Consider the following 16520-nt stretch of genomic DNA (forward strand, 5'->3'; position numbering starts at 1 on the left):
TGGACCGTTCTGGTTAGCAAAAAATCTGTGTAATAGCGATGGGGGCAGCCCCGGTCGGGTCTGTAAAGACCCCTGTTTGTTTGTTTTTTGTGAAAGCATGTGATAATTAAAATTGTGTGTTGGGTATAGGCCATGGTCAAAGAGTGAGCAGAACTGAGGTTGATTTTATTGCTCAAGAGTAACCATATATACATAGTTATTAATGTATTGCATGCAGGAGAGGTTTTCTTTTAGAAGAATTTAAAAATAACTAATAATAATAATAAATATGCATGGTATAAGTAACTTTCCAAAGGGAATAATAATTATTGCATTAATGTTAAGCAACTTATAAAGCACAGTAATATATTAAGTAAAACAGGTGTAGTCACTCCAAATATGTAATCGACTCTAGGTTTTAATATTCTGGGTTATTAATAACACGGGGCTTAATATGTCGGAAGTCAAGCCAAATGTATAAAACTATTAAAAATAATAAGGATAACACATTGGATCACAATTTTTACACTCAACAGCTGGTGAAAAAGATTTCGCGCATGCGCACTGTAGGAAAAAACAAATCTGTGGTACTGCTCTTTATGTCTCTGGAACGCCGGTAGAGGGCATGGGATAGTCACGTGACAGGAATTAAAAATGTCTGCTACAGAAGAAGACACGGAGCTCAGGGACCTTCTCATCCAAAATTTGGAAAATAATGGCGTTCTGAACAAGATTAAGGTAATGTCGTGTTCGTAAGTATATTTTTATTTACCCGGTGTTGACTTTGGTATATAAATACAGCAGAGAAATGCTAAAGTTGTAGCTAACTGGGTTAGCTGGCTAAAGACAGATGGAGTGACAACAAACAGTAGCTAGGGATTCAGTTTATCTACAAGCTCCTGCTAACGGCTGGCAGGTGTGAAGTTTTGATAACGTGAATGGAAAACGCATTCGTTCAACAAATATGATTAGTTTGAAATATTCGTTATATGTTTAGCATGTGGGGTGTTCATTTGTCGCACGGTGTTGCAGTCCCGAAAAAAAGTTAGCAGTTGAGTCCCGCTCTGACGTCACCCGTGGACATTAGTGTTTAAAGGTTAAAAGTGATTTTTATTTGTCACATGTACATTACAGCAAAAATCTAATTCTTTCTTTGCATATCCCAGTAAGCTGGGGTCAGAGCACAGGGTCAGCCATAATACAGTGCCCCTGGAGCGCAGAGGGTTAAGGGCCTTACTCAAGGGCCCCAAGAGTGGCATCTTAGAGATACAGGGGCTTAAATCCCCACCCTTCTGATCAGTAACCCAGAGCCGTAACCACTGCCCGACCACTTCCGTACATGGTAAATGGAGTGATCTTGTACTGAGCTGAGACCTTTACCAATCCAAGTGCAAGAGCATCTCTCATTTTCTCATCAATAATGATGATGGGATTATCACGAAATTCCAAACTCTGGATCATGATCTGTTGGACAAACAGGTGAACGGTTGAAAGAGACAGACAGAAGTCTTTAAGAGGCTTTTATTGGCATACCAACCGTATACATTACAGTACACAGGCACAACTAAATGAACGTGAGATGGTAGACGGAGTGACACCACAACACTGACCAGTACAGGAGATTTGTGTTGGTGCAGCTGGGATTGTCTGTATAATCATAAATACTGTACATGGAAACACTGAATTGTTTTAAGGGGCGATACAGGACTAAAGTGCTGCCACATCAGTAGCTAGTTAGTAGCAGCTATTAAATAGCCAGGATTAAATCATACCAGGGCCATTAGCAGCACATTGAACTCAACTTCTTTTCTGTATCTCTTTGTGACTCTGGCTATTAGTGCAGCTTTAAGTCTTCACATTCACCTCTCCATTTTACATTATCGTTCTGTAGCCTATGACAATAGTCATTTTATTTCTGTTTTGCTTGGAAGTTGTGTGTGCGCGCACATTTTATTAAAGTTTTGGTTTTATTTTATATCGGTTATTTTCACAATTCATTATATGTCTTATTAGTTTACTAAATAATTGTCTGTGCACATGTCCGGTCTGTTTAGTAAGTTACGGGTCACACGTTTGCACTTGCCATGACAATCTCCTTGTATGTGTAGCAAACTACTTGGCAAAATATAGTCTAAATCTGCTGAGTAAGTGTACCATAAAGCACAGTAAAAAATCACCCAAAATCACCATGCCAATGAAAGTAGATTTAAAGAAACAATTGCTATAAAATAAATCTATAAAACGCCATTGAACAATTCTTGTTAATCTTATAGTTGAATTTGTGCTTTGTTCAGGGCCGATGTTACAAATTATACAAATAACAGGAATTATGAAGAAAAAAAAAAGACTATTATAAAGGGTAAAAAAAAAGTTCACAGCTGATGAAACGCAATCAGTACAGAGGTGAATAGCAGAGGAGAAGTCTGTGACCGTGCCAAAGAAAAGAACAAAATGACTTCCCTACCTATATTCAAATCTACCAACTCAAAATATAAAAGTGTGTGGCACTCGTCTCCAACCCTAGTGTGTCTATACAGAGAAAACACTATGGGAAGGAATGTTAAAGGCGTGCCCAACCTGCCTGTCTACACAGTGCGTTTGGGAACAGTATGTACAACAGACTAACAACAGGGATGTACAGTGATTGAGGGGAGGAGTCAGCAACTAACACCTGACAAAGTATAACTTCTCTTCTTTATTCTTCTTTAATGTCTTTTTATGACCCAGCCAACGAAAGGAAACAGCACCTAGGTACAAGAAGACCGGAGGGAAAGAGAGCAAAAGAGAAAAATAGATAGTAGTGGTTAACCGATTTTTATTTATTTATTTTTTTTACAGAGGGTTTTAACGATAAAAAAACAACTAATTAATTGATAGTTTTTAAAATGGCTACTGGATAAAACCAAAATACACTCCCTTTTGTATCAAAGGAGACAGAAACCTTGTCTCGGAACGCTGCATGCTGCCCTTTCTGAGAAGGAAGAAGTTTAAACTTTTACTTCCTCTAGATAGTCAAGTTTGATCAACTTCTCTGTGCTCCAAAAAATTAAATAAATGTGAAAATATTAATTTATAAATATAATTATGCAATGAATACATCATTAATATAATCCAGCGCTCTCCGTGCAGCATGCAGCCAGTCAGTACGTGGCCTGACTGGCTGCAGTGATTTGCCTCTAGAGGCCGCTCTCGTAATGGCAGCAGCAGTAATCGAGTAGAATTTTTCCTGATAGTTCCAGCAATCATCAGTGCTGATTAATCAACAAAACCGATGAATTGGTCGACGACTTCTCTGTAGAACATAACAGTGGATTTTAAAGAGTTCATCTGTACTCACACTCTGATAGTATGTGTGTCTTGCCTGTGTTCACCAACATTGATTAGATTAAAGACTTACAGATGATTAAACTGTGTTGAACAGTTTCTGTTGGTCCGTTCACAGGCCGAGCTTCGAGCTGCTGTGTTTCTGGCTTTAGAGGAGCAGGACAAAGTAGAGGTAACTGAAAACAGTCTAACCTTTTATTCATTTACTGTGAATGTTACTGTGACATAAACTGTCATGTCTTGTTTGGCTTCGCTAGAACAAAACTCCACTTGTAAACGAGAATCTGAGAAAATGTCTCAGCACCAAAGATGGCAAGTAAATTTATTTATTTTTTTTGTTTTTGTTTTTGTAATATGTTTATTTTGATGAATGACCCAATAATCGCCTGCATTTGAACTGTTCTCTGATTCTCTGCAGGACGCCTTGTGGCCAGTTTGATCACAGACTTTCTGCAGGTGTTCAATCTAGACTTCACCCTTGCGGTTTTTCAGCCAGAAATTAACACGGTATTTTAATGTCCATTACTTCTTATAGAAATCTTAGAATGTTGTGTGTGTCTGTGTGTGTGTCTGTGTGTGTGTCTGTGTGTGTGTCTGTGTGTGTGTCTGTGTGTGTGTCTGTGTGTGTGTCTGTGTGTGTGTCTGTGTGTGTGTCTGTGTGTGTGTCTGTGTGTGTCTGTGTGTGTCTGTTAAAGAAATGAAATGCAGCTCCTTGCAAGATATATGCTGACCCATAGTCAGTCCTTTCATTTTAAGGCAAATAAACGGCACTCTGTATGACATATTGTGATCTCTTTAGACACGTTTGTCTTTCATTGTCTCTAGGTCAGGTTTTTTTTTTAATACCTTTCGAACTGTTTCTCTTCTTTCTATGTGCTTAGAGGAAAAAAAATTTAGTCTGGGGGGAAAAATAATATAAAATCAATGATTTGGTACACCAACATACAGCCAGTCAAGTCTGTTTAATCAGTAAAGGCTTTACACGAGTATTCATGTGATTCATTTTCATGGAAGTAGCCATGAGTAGATGTTGAGTAAATTGTGGCCATGAACTGTATTGATGCAAAATCTGTGGTGGTGAGCAATTTTTACAGAACTGTTAATACCAGGCAGGTCAGAGTCATAGATTATTATGCCAGATAATGACCCTTGTATCTACATGCTACATCAAAATTCCTCAGACCAGGTGATCTTTCAGTTCTAACTAGTTACTTTCTTAGTCTGGTATATTTTAACAAAAGATCTACTCGATCAATAAACTTTTTCTTCCACATTTTATGTTTGTTTGCGATGACCCCATTAACTGTATAATAAAAAGAAAACTACGATCATGATCTGGAATTTCAGAACATAAATTCTGCATAGAAATCCTTTGTATATGCTGTAGCTGTCTCCAGATGGGCTGATTTAATCCTATTCAAATGCACTGTATTATCTCACTGTAATGAATGTTGGGGGAAAAAAGTCTAAAGAATCCATAATTGACACAAGTAACAGATTGACAGAAGTGTGGTTTCGAACACGAGTTAAACAGAAGCGTTTCAATTCAAGAGTACTGAATATGGACTAGTAAAAACACTCCAGATATTCTTATGGTAATTTATTTTTTATTTTTTTGGGACTGATTTCTTTCTACTTCCAGCACATTATATAATACATATACTCTACTCTCATTTAATTTATTTTTCTTACGTTCAGAAAAAGCTTTGCTGTGTTCTATTAGGTGTCTGTATTTGCTGTAAATCGTGAAGTGGTTATGCAACACTGCTCTCTAGTGGACACACTGACATTAAAGTATGACTGTGAAGACCCTGTGCAGGAGTACAGTGGTTCCTTTACAGGGGGAAAACACTCCAATATCACTGAGATCCTTATTCATCACACACAAAAAAACTAAACAATAAAACGTAACCTGTACTAGGGGCATACGGTTTTATATCTACTATGATATCATAATTGTTGTTTTAACACACCTGCAGAGTGCACGCATACTTTACGCTATGAAGTCTAGTAGGTTTGACTTGTATGCGTGCACGTTTAGACTGTGTTCTTTCACTGCATGGTTCAGTCTATTCAAATGCATTCAAAATCATCACAAAATTCAAGGTATGGGGCAGAAAATGTGTTAATTTATATAATTTTATATAGTTAATCAAGATCACACGAAAAGCGCTGCTTTTTCCTCCAAAATCATATCAAAAAATTGTATTATTAAAGTATTAATAATACACAACATATTACATATAACATATTTATATTATACTATAATATTATACAATTCTGATTTCATTTGATGACAACACCCAAAATGTCTTGCGTTTAATCAGTCAATTAGAATAATAAGAATGAAGAATAACAATAAGATGGCTTTATAAAGGCAATATCGCACACCCATATCCCTGTACTGTAACCTTATATTTTGTAAAGTAAAAAAGAAAAATGTAAACATATCCACACACACGCGCACACAGAGTGAGGAAGATGTATTAAATTACACCATCCAGTATGTGATGAAAAACAGGTAGAGTATTAAGACAGCAGGAAAATAATGAACTTTTATGATGCATAATTACCATATTTAACTTATTATAATGCATTTTTTATATACAGTTGAGGTCGTAAGTTTATCTGTGCCTTGCAGAAATTGCATAATATTCATGGGATCATAAAACCTGTATTTTGTTTATTCAATATTGCCCCGAAGGAGCTAAATCACATAGCAGATGTTTATATATCGTCCACAAGACACAGTAATAACTGAAATTCTACAAATGAACTAGTTCAAAAGTTTACATAAAAAAAAAGGTGCTTTTTTCCTGTCACATGTACATAACAGCACAGTGAAAGTCTTTCTTTGCATATCCCAGCAATGGTAAGAAGCCAGGGTCAAAGCTCAGACTCAGATATGATAGCAAGGGTTAGGGGCCTTGATCAGGGGCCCAGGAGTGAACCCACAACCTTCCGATCAGTAACCCAGAGCCGTAACCACTGAGCTACCACTTCCCCTACACATACACACACACACATACATCATCTGCATACTTCTTTTCTCCCCTACCCCATTTGATGAGTATTTCACATGTACCAACTCTAAGGGGTTTTGGGGAATTAATATGTGAAGAGTAACTATTACAAACTGTGATTTCTGAACAAGGCAACATGATGTAATCTTCTGGACAGGATAACCGACAGTGTTGTTGTTGTTGTTGTTCGGTCTTTTGCGTAAATACTCTATATTGGAAGATCAGTGCTCTAAGATAATACAATATTGAAACTATATATATATATATATATATATATATATATATATATATATATATAGAGCATTTTTTTGACGATTCTGCAAAGTGAATTCAAAGTCGTGCCTTGAACTGTATTTATATTGGTATTTGATAAATAGATTTACAATGCATATATTTCTTTTGTATTATGTGACTTACCAAACCTTGCAAAACTCCAGTCTCGTGCTTAGACCGAGGCCTGCTTTCACACATCTAAGTGTCTTCCTCTTGTGTCTCTTTCATGTAAAGCAGTGACATGCGTCAGTGTTGCAACTCTACCGCTCTCACGTACCGAAATCCACACACCACCTTTTGTTTTTGAATAGTTTTTTTTTTTTTTTAGTATGTTTTACATTTTTCTGTTCCTTGTAATTAAACCAAAAGAGGCCATGCCTTTTTTTCCCTCTGCAAGATTTCAGTTACAAATCATGGCTTTAAAAAATTACGCAAAAAAAGAGCCTACAAGTGTAGACACTGTGGTTCTTTAGGAAATTTTTTTGGTTTGTTTGTTTGTTTTATATAAAAATTGGCTTTTTTATTTATATATATATATATATATATATATATATAATGATTATGCATATTTTTTTTTTCTTCCCTTTTTTTACATCACTATTGCATCACACTCTGCCATTCAGGAAAATGTGTTTGGTGGTGATGTTTTTTTTTTTTATATTTACTAAATTAAACTCCACAATTGAGTTCAGGTACTGTACCTACTCCCTGACCTAGTGAACCTGTATGAGGTCATCTTTAATGAAACTTAAAAACAAGGAGACTCCGTTTCTGCGAATTGCTCCAGACAGTGGTGGCTGCCAGATGCTGTAAATGCAATGTAATATAAAGAAATAGTTTTTGCCATGTACTGCATTTGAACTATGTAATTCCTTTCTTTCTCCAGCAACCAATTAACAGTCATGTTTTTAATCTACAATCTGTAATCTACAATTTGTTTATCTCCAGGTTAATGGATTGGACACCCGAGAAAGTTTGTCCAAAGAGCTTGGTTTCTCCGAATATGAGGGGAACAAGAGCACGCCTCTGCTCCTGGAATTCATTAAGAGAAGCAGAAACAATGATAAATTCTCCATTTTCTCTGAGGTAAAGGTCACTTTCTGATGTTTCTAAGAAAAAAATGACAACTGCTGATATAATGCCGAGATCGAATAAAAGCTCTTCCTCCCTCAGGCAGACCGAGCGTCGCATATTCCCAAGGTAATTCATCTGTATATGTTCAACCTATTTTCTACTCCTACAGTATACAGTAATCACAGGTGATTTACAGTGGCATGATGAAATTCAGTCTTATAACAAAACTATCTTAACAGCCCAAAAAGATGCGGTTGATCTCTAGTTGTTTCATCGTTCATCTCGCGCTCTCACTTTACCCCCCGCATATTTGCACCCCAGCTATATAATTTAGGTCACACGAAGGAAGGAGGGTGTAAATTATGGTGTTTAGAATTGTGTGAAAGAATTCTTTCCTGCTCAGCTACGGTTTGCAAAAACAACTTTGTCCTACTTCTGTGCATCTGGTGACTGTAGTTTAGATCAGTGTGGCTTCACGGGTCCCTGCTTTACCAAATCATGTGAATCAATTCCGCCTAAACCTTACTTAATCATTGTCTTTTTTTTTTTCTGTGCGATTCTTTCTCTATACGACGTACGCTCTGCTTGTTTCTTGGTTTCGTAACAGTTGCTAGTTTTTTTGCAGCCCAGCGTTGTTGATTTCTTGAATCTGATTGGCCAGAAGGTGTTATGAATGAGCTCATTTTGGGACTTTATTGTTTCTGTAGTAACAACTTGTTAAAAGTTTTGTCGTATTATCTTCAAGATAGAGACAGGCGTGTATAGCTGCTATTATTGAAATGATAACAAAAATGAATTAGTTTTTCTATTGATGTGGTTCAGCATAAACCGGATGAAAAATGTCGGTGTTTTGTTAAACGAATGAAAAGAAGAAAATCCCATGATGACTTTTTTTTAAAAACAACACATCCAACGTGTTTTAAATCCTTACGTATGTGCTTTAATAACAGAAGATGGTTGGTTATTTTTAGGAACTGTCCCCTCGTCAGATTGCCGAAGCACAAAAAAAATTCGACTGCAGATGTAAGGTAATTCTGCACAACCTTTTTCAGAAAGCAAGTGGCATTCTTCTTATACAGTAATGGCATTTCCTGTATGTATGCTTGGTCAAATCCTATTTGTTCTTCTATTTATGATAAATAATGCATATTTATTTATTTAAAGCACTTTATTTATTTATTTATTTTTAAACCCAGGATCCGAGTGGTGGTTTAAGCAAAGCTGACGTTATCGGCATTTTCTCCGAGCTTTTGCCCAATTTCAGCAGGTGAGATGCAACGGATAAACGTACCTAGCAACCTCTAATCTGGAAAGCGGTGCATTATCTGATCTCAGCACTGGCCCATATAGAATCATTTTACTTCACTGAGAACGATTATGAAATCAACGTGGGGTTTCAACCACTACTGTGGTCATGGCCTCCTTTATGACTTTGACCTAATTAACCCTAGAATAAATTCTAACTGAATGTTAATAAACTACTCAGAACTAACAAGCTTTATTCAAAATATACATAATTGTCCATACTTTCATACAGACATTACTCTCCTAGAGTAAGAACAACATTTAAAGTTTTACTTTGTGTGTCCGTCCGTCCGTCCGTCCATCCGTCCGTCCTGATGCTAAATGAAGAAGCATGCTAGAACAGTTTGTGACTGATGAACTCGCAGCCAAAGATCTAAATAATTGTGAGTACAGTTTGGTTTTAGTGTTTCTAGTTTGTGTGTGTGCTACACATAGTGGGTTGCAGTATGGTTACTGAGGTTTTCTCTCCTTTTTTTTTCTTTTTTGTTTTTGCCCTAGCTGTAGACTTTCAGGAATTTTTGGGGCTGTTCAAACAGCTTCATTTTCAGTGCAGAAGTGTGGTAAGTCCAAAATCAAAAGTTAATCACATACCAATTAAGTTAATAATCACATACCATGTTTTAGTATGTGTGGTAATTATATTAGTTACTTGTGAAGTCAATTTATTGTTTTGATTTTTTAATAATTTTTATACTTTTTTAGGATTATTAAAAATATATTTATGGAGCATTTTATTAGAAAAATTTAAATCTTCAACACTTTACACATGACAGTATTATTTATATATATATATTATATATTATAAATTACCTTTTTTTTTCTTTTTTCTTTTTTTTACTCTTTTAACAGTATATATTATATTGTAGGTTGTCAGTGATGTAAGTGGAGGAGTTTCCTCTGTGAGTAAGATTACTGAGGAGAAGATCAGTCCATCACCTACCAGCAAGGCCAGTATTATAAACTACCATTTACTGAATGTTTATCAGCGGTTCAATGTTCATGTACAGCTCGGGGTCTGAGTGGATGTGATCATTGTTTTCTCTAAATGTATTTTTATTTACCGTGGTCGTTTATTTTGTTATCCTTCGGCGTCACATATTTTTTCCACTGCCTCTAGATTACATCTCCAATCCCATGTGCCTTAAATACACCGCATCTAATGTCTCGAAAGGTTGCGTTTTCGAAAGCTGAATAGTTTTTCCTTGTTTGTCTCACAAAGCACAAAGGGGCTTCCCCTGAAAAAGCTCAATTATCATTTCACAATTGATTTTCTTAATAAGCGTTGGAAATTTTCCAAAGACTAGAAAGCCTACTTTCTGTATGAATGTATTAAACGCAATAGACTTTATTTATTTATGTATTTATTATTATTCTTTTTTTTTTTATCATTATTGTTGTAACTTATGGAGACTAAAAAAAAAATGGTTTTACCTTTTTGCATTGTAATTCAGTAGCGATTTCTGAAATGGTTAACATTTTGTAAGTGCAGTTTTAAATAAGCTAGATAGAGATAAATGCATCATGATTTGAGTTTTGCTTCATCAAAAATGCAGGTATCGGAGCCCCGGTCAAAAAGTGGGCCTTTTAACATCCTACAACTCCTCTTTAACTGAAATTGACTTAAGTATGCCATGTACATGTGTATACCTTATGTAAATGTGCATCATATGTATTTTAGGTGAGGGATTATTATTTTTTTCATTACTTTCATTATTTTTTATTTTTTTCACATTCATGTGTGTGTGTGTGTGTGTGTCAGTCTGTGTTTTTGTGTGTGTGTGTGTGTGTGTGTGTGTGTGTGTCAGTCTGTGTTTTTGTGTGTGTGTGTGTGTGTGTGTGTGTGTGTGTCAGTCTGTGTTTTTGTGTGTGTGTGTGTGTGTCTTTTTTTTCCCCCGACGCATCTGTTGTGTGTGAGCTTGTGTGTGCGTGCACGGTGGTTCATTACTCGTTCGATATGTGAGGTACTTCACGTGCTGATGTAGGTTGATACTTGTGTTCTCATATTTAGATACCCAGATATAAGGGGTTTATAAAGGCCAGTGCTGCGCAGGAAGAGCCACCTGGGCCTCAGGTAAAGCACGGGTGTGCAAATGCTAGCACAATCCTCCTGCAGCACCTCATCTTGCAGCTTCCTTAAGTGACAGAAAAGTAGCTCAGATCATATCCACGTGGATGCAGAAAGTCTGTATTCCGAATTTCTTTTTTTAAGCCTTTTCTGTCATTCTGCCCTGCTCAAATGACACAACACATCGCTAAATTAATATAGGCTTTTCATTCGCACAGGAAATGACTAAGCACTTAACCCAGCCGCTTCACTTACATCAGCATTAAAGATCATTCGAAGCTTCCACTAATCAGTGATTCATGTAACATGACTCTCGGACTTCACCTCGGTATAACTGCAGTGAATCAGCACTGATGTTTAAGTGGTGGGTTTGATTTAATTATGCATCAGGGCAGCCTGTCGAGAGCGAGTTCCCATGTCATGCTGAAGGTTTGTTCTCCTGCTCCACTGCACCCCTGAACAGGATGTTTTGTTTGTTTTCTGCATGTAAAGCTGTTATACAGGGCTGATAATATATAGTGTATCTGGATACAAGGATTCATCAAAACATAGCAGTTTAGAGACGGTTTTACTATTCGCTCACACTAGCCTTTATTCTTCAGCTGCACCTTACTCATAGCTGGACATTTTCATGTGGGCCAATTTGGAAAATGACTCTTATATAGCTTACTGTTCTTGCTCCTGACTTCACAGGCAGCATTTGACTCGTCATCAAAGAAGTCCAAATGTCATTTGAACTGCTTACTCAGTTCCTACCAGTGCAGGCTGTTTGAACTCAACTTTAAACATTTCATCCCATTCCACTTCACCTTTCTTCGCTCTTCTTAAGCTAATTTAATTTAAGGGTGAAATCAGAACAAAGACCTTTGTGTCTATGGCAACCTCGGACGCTAAACAGGATAAAAATGAAGTAAACAAATGATTTCCAGTCATTTAGAACAACGAAGCGTCGCTGATGTACTTGTCTGTAATATCGTTGATTGTTGCAGAAAGCACCTCAGATTATTCCAGCATTCCAGTTTTTGAGTTTACATGGCTTTCACGCATGAGTTGTTGTTTTGGAAAGTCAGTGCTACATTCATTTAGGTTTTAAAGCAGCCCAATTTGTTTTGCCAAAACTGTATCTTTTGTCTAAAATGTGTCAGAACTGTGATATTTCTATGGTGCCTCTACTACAGGCTGGAGATCCTCCGAGTCACAGTGAGCCACTGATCTCCCAGAAGAATAAAGTTCTTGTGGCGAGTGAAGGGTTTATACCCAGCAGTAATGACCCTACCGTCCTGAGGAGACCTCTGGATCTGGGCCTGGACGACGACGACGACGATGATGAAGGGGACTCATTCTTTGATGATCCTCTTCCAAAACCTCAGAAGACCTATGGCTGGTAAGAACAGCGTTCTGAGCAAGTACGTTAAACAACACTTTGCTTCCAGTGTGACGCATCAAAACCAGTCAAACCCTGATTGCAAAATCAATCATTCCTAATTTCACACATCTAAAAAAGGTTTATAAAATGGTTAGGTTTAAATGGAGGTATGTGTTTATGATTTGTTTATATATACACACACACACACACATACAAATATTGTTGCTGTATTTAACATGCCTTCCTTACATGCATCTTCTCTTTTATTGTGGCATCACTGCACTGGGGGAGAGTAGTTTATCCTCCACAGATAAGCCATACACAGGGCAGAGACTTTCTGAAAAAAACTTTAGTCAAAAAGTGTAAGTATTTCCAATATTCTCTGGGCGCTTCATTCATTTTCGGTAGCTGACTCTGAGCTATGTGTGTGATTTTCCCCACCCAAACCCCCTCCCCGCCCCTTTCGGCGCTCCTGTCAGCTCTTGGCACTTTTGTATTGCAGCTCTGTTGTGTATTCAACCTCGTCCTTCCTTTCCTCTTTGTTTCTTCCTTTTTACATGTTTCTCCCCTTCTGCCACTGCCTGTCGTCTGTGTCTGCTTTCTCTCCCCTGGTCCTGTAAGGATCCAGCACCCGCAGAGGGAGGAGAGCCTGGCAGGGCCGTCCTTCTCCAAAATGAGGAGGGGTACTAGCCTCAATGAGTGAGTGTGCATGGAGTGATCACTCTGCCATTCTAGCCCAGTGCAACCATCTTACCCGTGGGTGCAAAAACCAGGCTCTCTGGCCCTTTGGTGCCATGGACTCATCATTATTGCATTATAAATCCTCTGTGATTTTAAAATGGTGTGTCGGTTTAAATGAATAGTCCAAAACTACTCGAGCTTAGCAATGACCTTCATCTCGATCTGATTTCAGCCTTTACCATGTCCTTCTTTTTTGCACATTTGTGCACCTTTTTAATCTCTAATGTGTTTCCTTTAACTGTCCTCATATATATGTGTGTGTCTGTGATCTATTTGCACACGCTCTCTCTGGCCTCAGCCTGTCTGCTATAGGCAGTGACACTGAGGGCGATGGAGAGGACATGTTCTCAGATGCTGAGAACAAGGCCAGCACTAACCCTGAGCCCAGGTGAGCTAGGCTCTGCTCTTTCTGCTAACTTTCTCTTTCTGCTTTTCTTTCTCAGGAATCCATCTCACCCATCACTAGACATGTCCTAACTCGTTGTTGTCTCTCTGTGCCCTGTAGGAGACTGGGATCCACAAAGGCGCCTGGGATAACTTCTTCACACCTGTCAGATACCCCACCCTTAAAGAGTGCAGAAAATAACCAGAAAGACCCCGTCTCCAGTAAAAACGGTAGAAAAATATTTAATCATCTGACAATCCACTTATACATCACCTAAAGAGGTATCAGACCATACATTGAACCCTATGCAGTCATCCCTATATACTGTACTTTTACAAGTCAGCTCTTTTATTACAGACTTTTATTAATGTCCTGGTTTACAAAAATGTACTCCACCATGATTATTATTATTATTATTATTATTATTATTATCTTGTTTTACCTTTTATTTTTATTTTTTTAGGTTTCATTTATTTATTTATTTATTTATTCGTTTATTTATTTATTTTTGTTTCGATAGTAGCATTTCAAAGATCTTTAAGAATAAGGAAATCGCATGTTTTCGTGCAGAGAGCGAGCTGAGTCTAACCAGAGAACAGGTGTTCAGCTTCAAACAGGAACAGTGATAGATGTCATATTGTGTGGTGATGCATTTCTTTTTTCTATGAGGTTATGAAGTAGTTTTTAATCGAGGTTATAAAAAGTTTTCTTTTTCTGAGCGATAGAATTAACTGTAATTAAAAGAGAGCATAATGCGAGTTATATTTCTAAACTTGTATTTATGATAATCCAGATCCAGGATTACTGGAACTGTACTTAACTCTACTTCTCATAATCATTTTCTAAATTATGGGAAGGAATTAGGAAAATTTTAAAGATGGTGCAGGTGGTGGTGTAAAAATGTCTATGTATTCGGTTTGTTAAATATAAAGTAACTACATTCTCACACTCATTTTTGTCTTTGACCCATTTACATAAACAAATTGCACAACAGAACAAACGCGTTTAAGAAGGAGGAAAGAGGTTGCTGGAAACACAAAGCAATTGTTCCAAGTACCAGAAATGTCACCATCAGTCAGCAAAATGTCCACATTAAACATGGAGCTAAATGTTAAATTAGAATGAGCGTTCAGTCGTAGTGCAGGAACCTCGATAACACATCTTGCCGCAGATTGAAAGTGTGGTTTGGTAGTTTTTTGTAACGTTCTCGTTTTTCTCTCTTTTCCTGCGTTCATTAGAGTCTAAAGAAAAGAGCCTTCAAGATGTAAAAATGCTGAAAGAGAAAACTGGATCCGCTCTGCCTGGTGAGCGATGTTTCATTCCTAAACCATTTCGTTTTGTATGTGTTAAAAAGTTTCTTCTGTTTGTGTGTGTAATGTTATACAAGTATGGCATGTTTTACAATGGTCTGTTTTATGAGGCCTCTTTTCATTGTTTCAGCAGATGAAGAACTCGATTACGATGATGACTTTAACAGGTTAAGTTCCTTCTGCTCTGTACACTGGGAGTTCTTATATTTCCACAGTCATTTTCAATATATTAAAATATTGGCAGGTTTTATAACGTAATTATAAAATCACGTTTTATAATAGACCACCATGCAGAATGGTGCACATGGGGATTATTTAATACAAAGAGTAGCAGTAAAACCCCCTTTTTTTTCTTTTTATTACCTTTAAAGAAATTATCATAGAACATAGCTGAATTCTCCAATTAGTCAGATTTTAATTCATTTTCAGTGGCAGGACATAGTTTAAATGCTACTCCTACATTATAACTCATATAAGAATGGGACATATCCATGGTTAGTAAGTAAACATAAACACTATTTAAACACATCTCACTGTTTATAGCTGCTATAGTGTAAGTGATAACTAGAACTAACGTTAAAATGAATGTTTATTAATTTTATACAATTCCATTATTGTTTCTTTTATTCGAAAATGATCTATTTTTGGGGTAATATACTATCCTGATATTGATTGGGTTTTTTTTTTTTTTACAGCATACCCAAAGTGTTTAATTCCTCACATTTATTTGAAACATATATATTTTTATAGGTATTTGTGTTCTTAAACAATGACACATTTCATAATTTTGCCTCTGTACATTACCAAAATGGATGAAAATGAGAAGAAAGTAATTCCTTATTGATTAATTCAGTATTTTATTTTTAAATAGAATATTAAACAAAACAATAATCATTTGCTGTCCGGATACTTATGGCCCGAATAGACGTGCACTCTGTGTGTGGGTGTGCATGTGCGTGTGTGTGTAGTTTGGCACAGGTTGTGTTCTGGTAAAGGCATCTTGTATATACTTGTGTAAAGCATGAATGAACAAAAGCAAGGTGAGAGTAACAGATTACTCAGCCACAAACATTTCACTCCAGTTGTTGATTGATTGATTGATTGATTGATTGATTGATTGATTGATTTATTGTCTTCCACAGTCATAACTCAAAGAGCGAGGTGAGCATCAGCGAGGAGATTGAAGAAGCCTCTCTCGAGGGACCTGATCTCAGTGATAGGGTAACTAGTGATTAAATCTCTTTCACATGGCACCAGATTGTGGCTTTTGATAAAACCCAGCGGTTGCTGTGATAAAGCTCGGTATTGTACGATAATCAGAAAGAGAGGGTTGTACAAGCAGACCTTATGGGAATGAAAGAAAATATTAATTCTAGTTGTTATGGTTGTTAACCAGCAGAACAAAAGTGAAAATCCAATAACAAAAACACAAATTCATGACTTTTCTTTTCTCCAGCTCGAAGAGATCACGCAAGACGTGAGCGTGTCTCAGACGAGTCAGGCTGCAGATTACATGGAAGATGTGGATGGACAAGCAGACAACACTTAATCCTCTTTTTTGTGTATTTATGTACCTAATTGTGTAAACTATGTCAGCAGTTCCTATTAAAGCCCTATTGTTCACTGTTTACTTCCCTTTTTATGTGATTTTATTCCTTGTTTTTGCTACACTATA

General features: G+C 36.9%; 1 protein-coding gene across 13 annotated transcripts; it reads left to right on the forward strand.

The window, feature by feature from the left end:
• Positions 1 to 575: 575 nt before the first annotated feature.
• Positions 576 to 16473, forward strand: cep43 (centrosomal protein 43). 13 transcript variants are annotated; one of them, XM_083562310.1, is made up of 19 exons: positions 576 to 717; positions 3422 to 3475; positions 3561 to 3615; positions 3722 to 3810; positions 7548 to 7685; positions 7773 to 7799; positions 8645 to 8701; positions 8870 to 8940; positions 9306 to 9361; positions 9477 to 9538; positions 9845 to 9925; positions 12222 to 12427; positions 12703 to 12771; positions 13449 to 13538; positions 13656 to 13765; positions 14774 to 14839; positions 14976 to 15012; positions 15988 to 16066; positions 16302 to 16473. In XM_083562310.1, exons 1-19 carry the CDS (start codon positions 634 to 636, stop codon positions 16392 to 16394), a joined length of 1524 nt encoding a protein of 507 aa, XP_083418436.1. In that variant the 5' UTR covers positions 576 to 633; the 3' UTR covers positions 16395 to 16473. The 13 variants fall into 13 exon arrangements, with proteins under 13 accessions (XP_083418436.1, XP_083418437.1, XP_083418438.1 ...); XM_083562311.1 differs by having other exon boundaries at positions 14979 to 15012; XM_083562312.1 differs by having other exon boundaries at positions 12706 to 12771.
• Positions 16474 to 16520: the final 47 nt, after the last annotated feature.

The sequence above is a fragment of the Silurus aristotelis genome (genome assembly GCF_946808225.1).
Source record: "Silurus aristotelis genome assembly, chromosome: 15".
NCBI classification, from domain to species: Eukaryota; Metazoa; Chordata; class Actinopteri; order Siluriformes; family Siluridae; genus Silurus; species Silurus aristotelis.